The 12,943-nt window shown below is 45.9% G+C and overlaps 1 protein-coding gene across 1 annotated transcript in view; it reads left to right on the forward strand.

Annotated features, from left to right (window-relative positions):
• The window catches only part of LOC311127508 (uncharacterized protein), a 79,144-nt gene that overhangs the window by 14,852 nt on the left and 51,349 nt on the right, over nucleotides 1-12,943 (forward strand). Inside the window, exon 2 of the mRNA XM_084159330.1 lies at nucleotides 11,514-11,681. Coding sequence (XP_084015456.1) covers nucleotides 11,514-11,681 — 168 coding nt within the window. The remainder of the gene's footprint in view (nucleotides 1-11,513; nucleotides 11,682-12,943) is intronic.

Consider the following 12,943-nt stretch of genomic DNA (forward strand, 5'->3'; position numbering starts at 1 on the left):
GGTCACTGGGAGAGGTGGTCCTTCTATGTTTTTACTCTTTTTGATATGTATGCTTCTGTTTCATGTGAATATTGTTTTGGTGAGCTTGTGTGTATGTCGTGTGTGCATGTGTGTGTGTATGAGAGAGAGAGAGAGAGAGAGAGAGAGAGACAGAAAAAGAAAAAGAGAAAGAGAAACAGACAAAAAGAGAGGGAGGGGGTAACACTTTTCCGGAACAGGGATCGGTTCAGAGGTAAGCAAATGGTCAGTAAATCATGCAGACTGCTGCGATACACAATGGGTTTAATGTAGCTGACATTAGTGCGTGTGTGTGTGCATGCGTGCGTGTGTGTTGTGTGTGCGTGTATGTGTGTGTGTGTGAGTGTCCTGTCAGTGTGTCTATGTAGTGGGGTGTAATGTAGTGTACGTAATGACCGCAGGCTAATCTAGAGGCGAGTCATATGATTACAAAACCAACACCCTCAGGTCAACGCTGATCGCTACCTGTCAGTTGGGAGGGTGACTGAGGGCATGTGTGTGTATTTGCGCATGTGTGTGTTTTTGCCCATGTGTGTGTTTTTGCATGTCTGTGTGTGTATGTCTGTATTTTGATCTAAGGGGTTAATTGAACATTAGCCAAAATATTCTGATATACAGTGGGGAAAAAAAGTATTTAGTCAGCCACCAATTGTGCATGTTCTCCCACTTAAAAAGATGAGAGAGGCCTGTAATTTTCATCATAGGTACACGTCAACTATGACAGACAAAATAAGAAAAAAAAATCCAGAAAATCACATTGTAGGATTTTTAATGAATTTATTTGCAAATTAAGGTGGAAAATAAGTATTTGGTCAATAACAAAAGTTTCTCAATACTTTGTTATATACCCTTTGTTGGCAATGACACAGGTCAAACGTTTTCTGTAAGTCTTCACAAGGTTTTCACACACTGTTGCTGGTATTTTGGCCCATTCCTCCATGCAGATCTCCTCTAGAGCAGTGATGTTTTGGGGCTGTCGCTGGGCAACACGGACTTTCAACTCCCTCCAAAGATTTTCTATGGGGTTGAGATCTGGAGACTGGCTAGGCCACTCCAGGACCTTGAAATGCTTCTTACGAAGCCACTCCTTCGTTGCCCGGGCGGTGTGTTTGGGATCATTGTCATGCTGAAAGACCCAGCCACGTTTCATCTTCAATGCCCTTGCTGATGGAAGGAGGTTTTCACTCAAAATCTCACGATACATGGCCCCATTCATTCTTTCCTTTACACGGATCAGTTGTCCTGGTCCCTTTGCAGAAAAACAGCCCCAAAGCATGATGTTTCCACCCCCATGCTTCACAGTAGGTATGGTGTTCTTTGGATGCAACTCAGCATTCTTTGTCCTCCAAACACGACGAGTTGAGTTTTTACCAAAAAGTTCTATTTTGGTTTCATCTGACCATATGACATTCTCCCAATCCTCTTCTGGATCATCCAAATGCACTCTAGCAAACTTCAGACGGGCCTGGACATGTACTGGCTTAAGCAGGGGGACACGTCTTGCACTGCAGGATTTGAGTCCCTGGCGGCGTAGTGTGTTACTGATGGTAGGATTTGTTACTTTGGTCCCAGCTCTCTGCAGGTCATTCACTAGGTCCCCCCGTGTGGTTCTGGGATTTTTGCTCACCGTTCTTGTGATCATTTTGACCCCACGGGGTGAGATCTTGCGTGGAGCCCCAGATCGAGGGAGATTATCAGTGGTCTTGTATGTCTTCCATTTCCTAATAATTGCTCCTACAGTTGATTTCTTCAAACCAAGCTGCTTACCTATTGCAGATTCAGTCTTCCCAGCCTGGTGCAGGTCTACAATTTTGTTTCTGGTGTCCTTTGACAGCTCTTTGGTCTTGGCCATAGTGCAGTTTGGAGTGTGACTGTTTGAGATTGTGGACAGGTGTCTTTTATACTGATAACAAGTTCAAACAGGTGCCATTAATACAGGTAACGAGTGGAGGACAGAGGAGCCTCTTAAAGAAGAAGTTACAGGTCTGTGAGAGCCAGAAATCTTGCTTGTTTGTAGGTGACCAAATACTTATTTTCCACCATAATTTGCAAATAAATTCATTAAAAATCCTACAATGTGATTTTCTGGATTTTTTTTCTCAATTTGTCTGTCATAGTTGACGTGTACGTATGATGAATATTACAGGCCTCTCTCATCTTTTTAAGTGGGAGAACTTGCACAATTGGTGGCTGACTAAATACTTTTTTTCCCCACTGTATGTCATCATATCATTCACATCCCTTTCCCTTATAATGCTCAGATTTGACATCTACTGTACACGTCACTTCTGGCATCCATCCAAGTTGGGTAACAGTTGGATAAGAGTTAAAACACCCCACACCCTCCCTCCCCCCATCTGGGATGCTGCGCTGTAGGAGGGGGAAGTTCAGCTTCCCACTCTGCCCTGGTTGTTTTCGCTGCTCTGGTCTCATGGCGATGGGCAGACAGACAGTCGGACAGACAGGTGGGTGGACAGAGGGTCGGCCACAGAGACAGACTCCACGCTGCTGCTAATTGCTCTTTGTCCTCAGCGCCAGGTCAAGCATGTGCCTCAGTGCCTGGAGAACACAACCAGCCTGGCCTCAGCCTGCAGGAGGAGGGAGGGGAGAAACACTGGCTACGTCCCAAATGGCACCCTGTTGCCTATTTAGTGCACTACTTTTGCCCAGGGTTTATAGGGCTCTGATCAAAAGTAGTGCACTATGTAGGGAATAGGGTGCCATTTGGGACTCAGCCAGCGCAAGAGGGAAGAATGTTAATCCTGATTCCTGCTCTGTAGAGAACTCACCCTGTTTCACCCTGGCCTGTTGCCTGCCCTGCTCCCCACCAGGGAATGAGACGGTCTACACTGAATGGACAAGAGTCACTGAATGGACTTTGGTGTGTGTGTGTATGGGGGGGGGGGGGGGTGGGGTGGGGGTGGGGAGTGTTGTGTGTGGGTGTGTGTTGTGTGTGGGTGTGTGTGTGTGCGTGTGTGTGTGTGTGTGTCTGTGTGTATGTGTCGAGACTGCGTGAGACGAGGGGGTCTGCGACTGTCTTGGTAACCAGCCGAAATCAGGATTATTAACCTGCCACTGGAGCTACTGTTCAGAGAGAAAGAGAACAAGGAATGGAGGGAGGGAAAGTCCCACTGGGCACAGACAACAATTCAACGTCTATTCCACGTTGGTTCAACGTAATTTAATTGAAATTACGTGATAGCAACGTTGATTCAACCATTATGTGCCTAGTGGGGAGAGAGGGAGGGAGCAAAAGAGCCGAGAAGGGTTGGCAACCACATCAAGCCTCTCCCCATCGCGAACGTTCTCCAGGAACAGTGTGAAGAAATTTTTTAATCTCATGTTAATACATTTTTGCTTACAATATATTTGATGAGTTCATTATCCCTTACAGTGCTGCTACAGTACCTCCCTAAGCAGCCTGTCTGGCAAAACAGACCTATAAAAAAGGCCAACAAAAAAGGTGTCTTCACACACTACTTATACAGTACCGTAAAGGCCTTTTTGAACTGAGTAAAGACTAACAGGAGAGTGTGAGTAGATGGACATTTAGCACCAATATCAGCCTTTAGGAACTGAAGACAGTAAAGGGACAGGGGGAGAGGCGGAGAGAGGGAGAGTGGAGAGGAGGAGAGAGGGAGAGAGGAGAGAAGGAGAGGGGAGAAAGGGAGAGAGGGAAGAGGGGGAGAGCATAGCCACAGGAAGTAGGGGTGCTGAGGGTGCTGCAGCACCCCCTGAAACATCAGAATATATATTTTTTTACTCAAACATCTTCCCGCGGTTATGGGAGAGAGAAAGAAAGAGGAAAACGGTAGAGAGGGAGAGGGGGAGAGGGTGAGAGGGTAGATCACTGTGAGACTGAAGGGTGTTTACCAGAGAAAATGTTCCTAATTGTCCGGTCTGCCCGCCTCAGTCACGTCCCTCTGGTCTCAGATCTCCAACAGATGATGATATGTCATAAGGTTCTAATCAAGAGTCTCAGATGTTCCTCTACGTCCTCACTGGAGCTATGTGAAACAGCCCTAGGGTACGTCCCAAACAGCACCCTATTCCCTACATAGTGCACAACTTTTTCACCAGGGCCCATAGGGCAGTTACATTTGAATAAGACGGTAAGATTTTTTGTCCAGGTGTGTGTGGTGACTTCAGTGTTGTAGTTATTTTTCTGTGTCAGTTGGCTCTTCTCCCTGCTGTTCTCTGTTTTAGGCTGCTCTACTCTGTGCTACTGTAGCTATGACCCTGTGGTCTGTTTGATGGTTAAAGAGCCATTCCGCATCCAAGGTTCTGTAGTTGTGTTGGCCCCAATATGTCATTAAGCACTGGCACAGAGAAGATGTGTGCCTGTGATGTGGTTCTGCTCCACTGTGTGCCATGTACGGGCAATGAGAGAGAGAGAGATGAGAGAGAGAGAGAGAGAGAGAGAGAGAGAGAGAGAGAGAGAGAGAGAGGAGAGGGAGGAGAGGAGAGGAGAGAGAGAGAGAGAGAGAGAGAGAGAGAGAGAGAGAGAGAGAGAGAGAGAGAGAGAGAGAGAGAGAGAGAGAGAGAGAGAGAGAGGAGAGAGAGAGAGAGATGAGAGAGATGAGAGAGAGAGAGAGGAGAGAGAGAGAGAGAGAGAGAGAGAGAGGAGAGAGAGAGAGAGAGAGAGAGAAGATGAGAGAGAGAGAATCTCATTTGATTAAATATTTAAGAATGAGAGCTTATATAGGGTCCTTTTGCTGTAGAGTAAACAGCACCTCTCTCTCTCCTCTCTGCCCTAGCTTCAGTCAGGGTCCATCCTGTTCCTAAGGTGTTGCTCCCCCAAGGGAGCTGCCATGCTAAGTAGACAAACACTTCAGCTTAATAAGGTGGGATTGAGAGCCATACCTGTGGGCTGGGATGTGGTTTACTACCACCTCAGGAGGGTCGGAGGAAGGTGAGGGAAGTGTGACTGGGTTTGGAGGTGTGTGTGTGTTTAACCGAACTTGAGTTCTTGCTACTGCTGTTGAATTGGGCTAAACACACATCTATACACAGAAACTTGCGCAAACACATACAGGACAGCTTAGAGAAAAAACGTGTCATAAAGGCTAAACTGTAGGGTGTTTACCCTCTGGACAGAGGGAGATGTTATGTCACACCCCTTCTCTCTCCCTCCTGTCCAGTAAGAAGCCTATTGCCACTCTCCCTGTCCATGCCCCCTGGGTGACCTACTGCTTACAACTGAGGGGTTAGTTTATGGCACAGTAGCATTAGGAGGGTAGGACACCCCCTCCTGCTTACCACCATGTACTGATGAGAATACCTTGAACACAGCAGACAAACAACAGATGTTCATATCCGCCAAGCAGGAGAAGAAAGTGAGAAAAGACTAGATGAAATCTGTGAAAGGAGTGGATGGATGGATAGAGGTAGAGGAAAAGGGAGATTATGGCGGAGGGGAAAGAGAGAGGATATCCTGATGACAACGGTTTCCTCCCAAAAGCTGCTGATCTTTATAGGATTAGGTTGTGTCAGAGAAGACTGGCAAAACCAACAGGCCTCTACAGGGGTCACGACACGGTTAGCATCGACTGGTTGATCGCAGCCAAACTTACTCCTCCTCTTCCTCCTCCTCCTCTTCATCTCCAATCACTGCAGTCATGTGACTCATATTGCACTATATAGGGAATAGGGTGTCATTTCAGATTTAGATGATGTATTATTGAATTGCTTATAATAATAATAATAATTATTATTATTTATAATAATAACAATAATAATAAATAATATATGCCATTTAGCAGATGCCTTTTATCCTAAGTGACTTGCATACATTTTAGGTAAGTGTGTTCCCGGGAATCGAACCCACAGTGCTACGACTGAGGTAGTCCTATGGCTAGTTGGTCTCGCCAATGGAGCCATTCACACTGTTTGCTAACTTAATTTGCAGTCATCAGCTAATTGCAGCTGTCAGTGTCAACTGTTATGGCTGTTTTCTAAGTATAGAGCTGTTAGCTAACTTTAGCTGTTAGCTAATTGTAGCTAATTTGCCAGTTGCTAATGTTAGCTTGTACTAGCTGTTTGCTCATTGTTGTTATTGTAGTAGAGTAGACAGTTGAGTGAAAGGAAAGCCAACCCCCCCACAACCCTTTCACCCCGACCCTGCCTAGCTAAGCCAAATGAACAGACACGTGCTTCTAAGTCCAGGGGGTCAGATATCACCTTGGAGAATTTCAATTACATAGCTCCTCATGTCCTCTCTCCTCTCTCCTCTCAAAACCCATTGGAGGAGAAGATCAGAGGGGAGGGACCTCTGGCTTTTTCCTCCAATGGGTTTTGAAAAGGAGGCAAGGAGAGAGGACACAAGGAGTATATAATTGAGATTGGCTTCTGGAACTGCAGAGTTGAGTTGGACGGGACTTTTATAACGTATATTGGTTATTTATGGATGGGTTATCTTGTAATTAGCGACCATAGACACCCCTATGAAGTTGTAGTGGTGAAGCTGGGCTAGATGGTAACCGATGGTAACCAAAAGGTTGCTGGTTCGAATCCCGGAGCAGACAAGGTGAACAATGTGCCGCTGTGCCCTTGAGCAAGGCACTTAACACCAATTGCTTCAGAGATGCTGGACAATGGTGACCCTGGCTGTGACCCCTCTCCCTGCGGGTATCTCAGGGGGAATTGGGATATGCAAGAAATACATTTCCATTACACACTTGTACAAGTATTTAACACGACAAATATAAGAACCCCCCCACATTATTATTATTATTATTATTAGATGAACCTAGATCTATCCTAGATCAGTTGTAGTGAAGCTGAGTGAGTGGAATGGAGCATCAGCAAGTCAAACAAAATGTAACTCTTAACTACCATATACTCATGACCCCAGCATCAGGAAGTGTGTTGGATTATGTCCTTATATGGATGTGGGGAACCCTGGATCGGTAGTGGGGTCAGTGGGTGAGTCTGGATGAATGCTGTCTGAGGACTAAACAGAGACTGGGAGGTGAGAGGAATGGAGGATATGGCTGGTCGCTAGAATAGAAGATATGGCTGGTCGCTAGAATAGAGGATATGGCTGGTCGCTAGAATAGAGGATATGGCTGGTCGCTAGAATAGAGGATATGGTTGGTCGCTAGAATAGAGGATATGGCTGGTCGCTAGAATGGAGGATATGGCTGGTCACTAGAATAGAGGATATAGCTGGTCGCTAGAATAGAGGATATGGCTGGTCGCTAAAATGGAGGATATGGCTGGTCGCTAGAATAGAAGATATGGCTGATCGCTAAAATGGAGGATATGGCTGGTCACTAGAATAGAAGATATGGCTGGTCGCTAGAATAGAAGATATGGCTGGTCGCTAGAATGGAGGATGTGGCTGGTCTCTAGAATATAAGATATGGCTGGTTGCTAGAATAGAAAATATGGCTGATCGCTAAAATGGAGGATATGGCTGGTCGCTAGAATAGAGGATATGGCTGGTCGCTAGAATGGAGGATATGGATGGTCGCTAGAATAGAAGATATGGCTGGTCGCTAGAATAGAAGATATGGCTGGTTGCTAGAATAGAGGATATGGCTGGTCGCTAGAATGGAGGATATGGCTGGTCGCTAGAATAGCAGTCTGAGACACACAACATTCACCAGCCACTAATTACATTAAAACACTCACATAACATTGGCTAGATTAACCTATAGCGATCAGACTGTAACTCAGTGAGTCTGACACGTTCCTCCTACCACAATGCCCTAAGTGATTTGATGTAGCCTACCACAAGGCTCTCCTATACCTACCACAAGGTCCTAAGCTAAGCCTGTTGTTACTATGAGACCTCAGTGGGTTTGGGTGTTTTCAGACTGTAATTTTAGTTCTCATCAGTTAGACTTGAGGGTTGACTTCATAGACAGAGGCCACTGTGTTCAGCCACTCTGTAATCAGGAGAGAGAGAGAGGGACACACCCTGAATATATTGAGCTAGGTGGGGGTTACATTAGATTGAAGGAGGAAAGCCTAGGAGTGTGTGTGTGTTTGTGGTCAAATTGACCTCTTTTGCTATGTTTTAAAGAACTTTCTACTCTTTGTTTCATGTTTTTTGCATGTACAGTATGTGTGTCTGAGCCTTGTGTAAACTATGTGAATGAATGTGTGTGTCCACACGCCTGTGTGTGCATGTCTATGTGTGTGACAGTCCTGTCTTGATGTAGTGCCCAGTGGCCGGTGGCTGGGGCCTTGTGGTCTTAACAGTTCGTCAATGTTCTTCTTCTGTGGTGGCTGAGGTGTGGTTTCATTCCTCTCTACCTCCACCATTATAGGCCTCCAGTATCCCATGGGCCTTGTGGCTGGGTTTCCCAGGAGACCGACGGGCCCTGGGCTGTTAATAATGTATGCCATTTAGCAGACGCTTTTATCCAAAGCGACTTACAGTCATGCGTGGGTGGCCCTGGGAATCAAACCCACAATCCTGCCGTTGCCAGCGCCATGCTCTACCAACTGAACCATACAGGACCTGTTGGCAGTTTGAGGATAAACAGTGTGGTGGTATGGGTGTGACTGGGAGCAGGATGGGAATTCCAGGCAGCATTCCCAACGGCGCTAGAGAAAGGAGAGTCAGCAGGTTTATGCATCTACTGAGTATTATATTGTTGTAGATACAGTATGTCCTTTGGGGACTCATGTGGACAGGATTACAGAGGTATTGTCTGTATAGAGAAAGATAAATACCTGCAGTAATAATTACTATTTGTTTTACAGTTTTCCTTTAGCTTAGTTTTAAGATGTTTTCCTATTGTGTGTCTGAGCCTTGTTGGCAGTTTTGGCAGTTTTGATTTAAGTTTAGTTTCACTTGATTTTGACAGTGGGATACTGTCCGACCCTAGTAGAGATCTTTAGGACAAGCTATCTCATTTCAGTCAATCAGTCAGCCTAGCCAGTGAAAGTCATTATCTAGCTGCTGGGTACATTGTATCACTCACTCCATTATGAGCTGATGATGAGAGACACATCAGAGTCTTTCTTTAGGCCCTTCAACTGCTTCAAGAGGTTCTGTCATTCCGTGGTATGTTGTTGTTGCAGGGGTACGTAGTTCTCATACTGGAATGGCTTAGAGAGAGGGTGGGCAGGGAGAGGTAGGGGGTGGGCATTGGTGGAAATTACTGCACCTTCCCCCAGATATGTCAAAGTCATCTGGTGTGTCTGTCAAATATGTCCCCCCTAGCATTGGGATAATGTCCTGGGTTCAGCTGCTGCTCACATTTGGATGGAAAGACAATTATGTAGTTAGATAATAAGAGTCTTCCGATTGAAGACAGGAAGAGAGGAGAGGGCCAGCTCATAGAGGAAGCAAGGGAAGGCACTGGATAATGAGAGAGGGAGAGAAAGAGAGAGAGAGAGGGAGAGATAAATAGAGAGAGAGAGGGGGAAGAGAGGAAAAGAGAGAGGAAGTTGGCGAGTGAATCTCCACATAGTTCACATTCTTTCATCTGACTCCAATCCCACGTATTTTCCTCTTAATGGTCTGCACACACCCATATGAGAGTTCACTCCCCCCTCCCCACCTCTCTCGCTCTCTCTCTGTTTATATGACCTAACCAAGTGAGAGCGCGAGTGTCGTTAGTTGTGTTTACATACAGTATATGTGTGGGACTGGGAACATAAGCGAGCTGTGTGTGAGAGCTGTTTGATATGGGTCAGATGCCTGTCCAGAATCAGATGTTGTACACTACACAGCATGGAATGTAGATGATCAAAATCACATTTTCAAATCTTTCTCTAACTAGCTGATAGTGATGCCTGATATCAACAGCAGTAAAGTGGAAGTTATGAAGGAAGGAATTCCCCCTAGTGCTGTGGATGGTGATGGTGATCCATGGTCATGTGTATCTGTAGTGGATTTGGATCTAGAATTTTGTTTAGTGGTTGAGTGGTTTATTTTAATTGAGCTGCGCTGCACGTGAGAGACTGTAATGATCTCCAGCTGGAGGAAGTTAAGGGGCAGTGGGAAGAGTGCATGCCCTCTCTCCCTCCCTCCCTCCACCCTTTTCTCTCCAGATGGATGGGGCTTTTGAAAGCTCCTCTCTGAACAGCCTCAATAAATGTGTGTGGTCCTGGCTGACCTGACACCTGATCCTTCCTGCTTTACCTGTGTGTGTGTGTGTGTGTTTGTGTGTGTGTGTGTGTGTGTGTGTGTGTGTAAGTGTGTGTGTGTGTGTGTGTGTGTGTGTGTGTGTGTGTGTGTGTGTGTGTGTGTGTGTGTGTGTGTGTGTGTGTGTGTGTGTGTGTGTGTGTGTGTGTGTGTGAGCCTTTCTCAGTCCAACTGGAGGGGTTCAACAGAACACTAGAATGCAACAACAGAGTTCCAGAATGTGTGCTTTTGTCTTTGTTTTCGTTATTTAAACCAGACCATAAACTGCTTTCCTACATTCAAACCCCCTCCCTTTTGTATTGGCCTCCCTCTAAGCCTCACTTTGACCCTGTCCCTATGTTGGCCCTATATGGGTCCATCCCTTCCCCTGACTGTGTGGTCTCTGCTCTGAGCAGTACTGGGACTATGCTATATGCTCTGGGCAGTAGCCTTGAGGCAGAGATCATCGTAGCATTGTAGCATCTGGCTGCAGACACATCTGTTTGTTCGCGGCTCGTTAGGTCGTTGGGGTTGTTTTAGCCAGCAGGCGTGCAGTCAGAGGTGCGGTCAGGGGTCAAACCACAACGTCACACCCTGTTCTGACCCGACCGTGCTGCTCCTGCGCCTGCCCCTGCGGTGCTCTGGAGAAAACCCCAAGGCCCAGCCTGAGAGTGTGCTAATTGTATGTTTGTGGGAAGGAAGAGGAAGGCAGCTTTAGTGGAGAAATGAAGGGATGGAGGGATGGACTTCGGTCATGGCAGTAGTTCATCATAGCATCCAACTTCCTCATAACCCCCTAATGGATTAAGATTTTGAAAGTGGGCACAGTAATCTGATCCTAGATCTGTAGTTAGAGTGTAGGGCACACTCGCACAGTTTAGATTGGTTCTATAACTGTACCCCTGTCTCGTCAGTGAAAAGGATGGAGAGAATAGGGGAATGGATAAATAGAAGGGGTCTGGAGTGCACCTACTGCACTGGAAGCAGGTCCCAGCTATGTGTCAAACTCAGTCCACGGAGGGCCAAGTGTCTGTGGGTTTTCGCTCCTCCCTTGTACTTGATTGATGAATTAAGGTCACTAATTATTAAGGAACTTCCCTCGCCTGGTTGTCTAGGTCTTAATTGAAAGGAAAAAACTAAAACCATCAGACATAATGGGTTTGACACTCCTGGGCTAGTGAAAGGAGGATCTGTTTTTTCTGTCTACAGCCTGAGTAATTGGGTTACTTGAAATGGATACTGACTGTCTCTCCTGTTGTGGGGGTCTTTCAGCACTGTGGATGGTATGGCTTTGTGCTATGGTGCTTCTGTATGTGGATGATTGTGAGAGATGTGTGAGTCTGAATTTGAAATGAGTGTGTTTGATATGAGTCGAACCTAAAATATTTCTCTCGTCTCTTTCCCTCTGTAGTGGAGCCAGCGGACCTCTTGAAGATTTTAGATTTTCCCAGTTTACCTGAAGGCGTTACGAAAACGACAGGTTTCTGTGCGCATAGGAAGTCAACAAAAGGAGCCGATGTAGCCTACAGAGTATCCAAAGAAGCCCAGCTCAGTGCCCCCACCAAACAGCTGTACCCTGGTAAGTACCTGATCATGACCATTCACTGATTGGTTGATCTCCTTGGATCTCTGAACTTAAAAGATACCTGTTCCTTTCTTTTCATGTCTTCCTCAAGTACATTACTGTATCTCTTCTGATTGAGATCGTCCCTCCCTCTACTCCAATGTACAGATTACCTTGTTTACTCAAATATCATCTAATGCGTATAGCTTTTACAGTAAGATTCCTCCTGACTGGTGTTGCTGGGGTGTTATAGATGCTCCCCTAGTAATTCTGTTCCTATTGGCTGTTTGTGGCCTCTCCTCTACTAAGTCTGTTCCTATTGGTTGCTTGTGGCCTCTCCCCTACCTCTGGTGTTGACACATATGAACTCGTTGACCCCTAGTCAATAATAAAACACTGGTGTAAATCACTGGTGTAATGTCCTGACATGGATGGAATGTCCCAGACTGCAGTAAAACTCCCATAAGATCTGTCCTTATTCCTCCCACCTGGTCCGTTCATCCCCTCCGCTCTCCACACCTGCCACCTGGCAGACACCTCTCCTCCCCTTCCACCTAGGTATCTGTTTTATTGGCCATTACATCATGATCCTTGTCGGTCATCTGGACCTATGAGTTATAGTTTACAGTGCTGCAAATTTGTTGGGCCAAATGTGCAGATTCACCTCCCACTCTGGATCCTCCTACTCCCCAAACACACACACACACACACACACACACACACACACATATTCACATACGCACGCCATGCTCTCAAACAGCCTTCTACCATATCACCTCTCCCACTATTTCTCAGGGCTTCATGCACCATAATTCACTTCAGTAGGCATTAGCTCTGATAAAAATGTAGCCAAACTCTATAGACCTGCCAGGTTGTAAGGCTGTTGGCCTTACATGAACAGTTCTGGCCTCCAACCTGACTTATTTATTTGGGAGCTGAGTCATTCTTGAGTGACTGATGTTTATTATGATCCAAAGTTAACATATTCTAAAGAAAGAAGATTAGTTCAGCATAACACCATACTTCATTTTAAGTGGTAGGATACGAAACACACTCTCACACGCTCTCTCTCTCTCTCTCTCGCTCTCTCTCGCCCTCTCCCTCTCTCTCTCTCTCTCTCTCTCTCTCTCTCTCTCTCTCTCTCTCGATTCTTCTTTATGATTCTCCTCACGTCTGTTCCATCTGTGCACATCTGCGTTGAATAAAGATGGAGCTCGTTCTAATTCAGACATGCTAAAAAAGAAAATAATGAAATAAAAAAAAGAGGGGACAGACAG

The sequence above is a fragment of the Coregonus lavaretus genome (genome assembly GCF_964263955.1).
Source record: "Coregonus lavaretus genome assembly, chromosome: 4".
NCBI lineage: Eukaryota > Metazoa > Chordata > Actinopteri > Salmoniformes > Salmonidae > Coregonus > Coregonus lavaretus.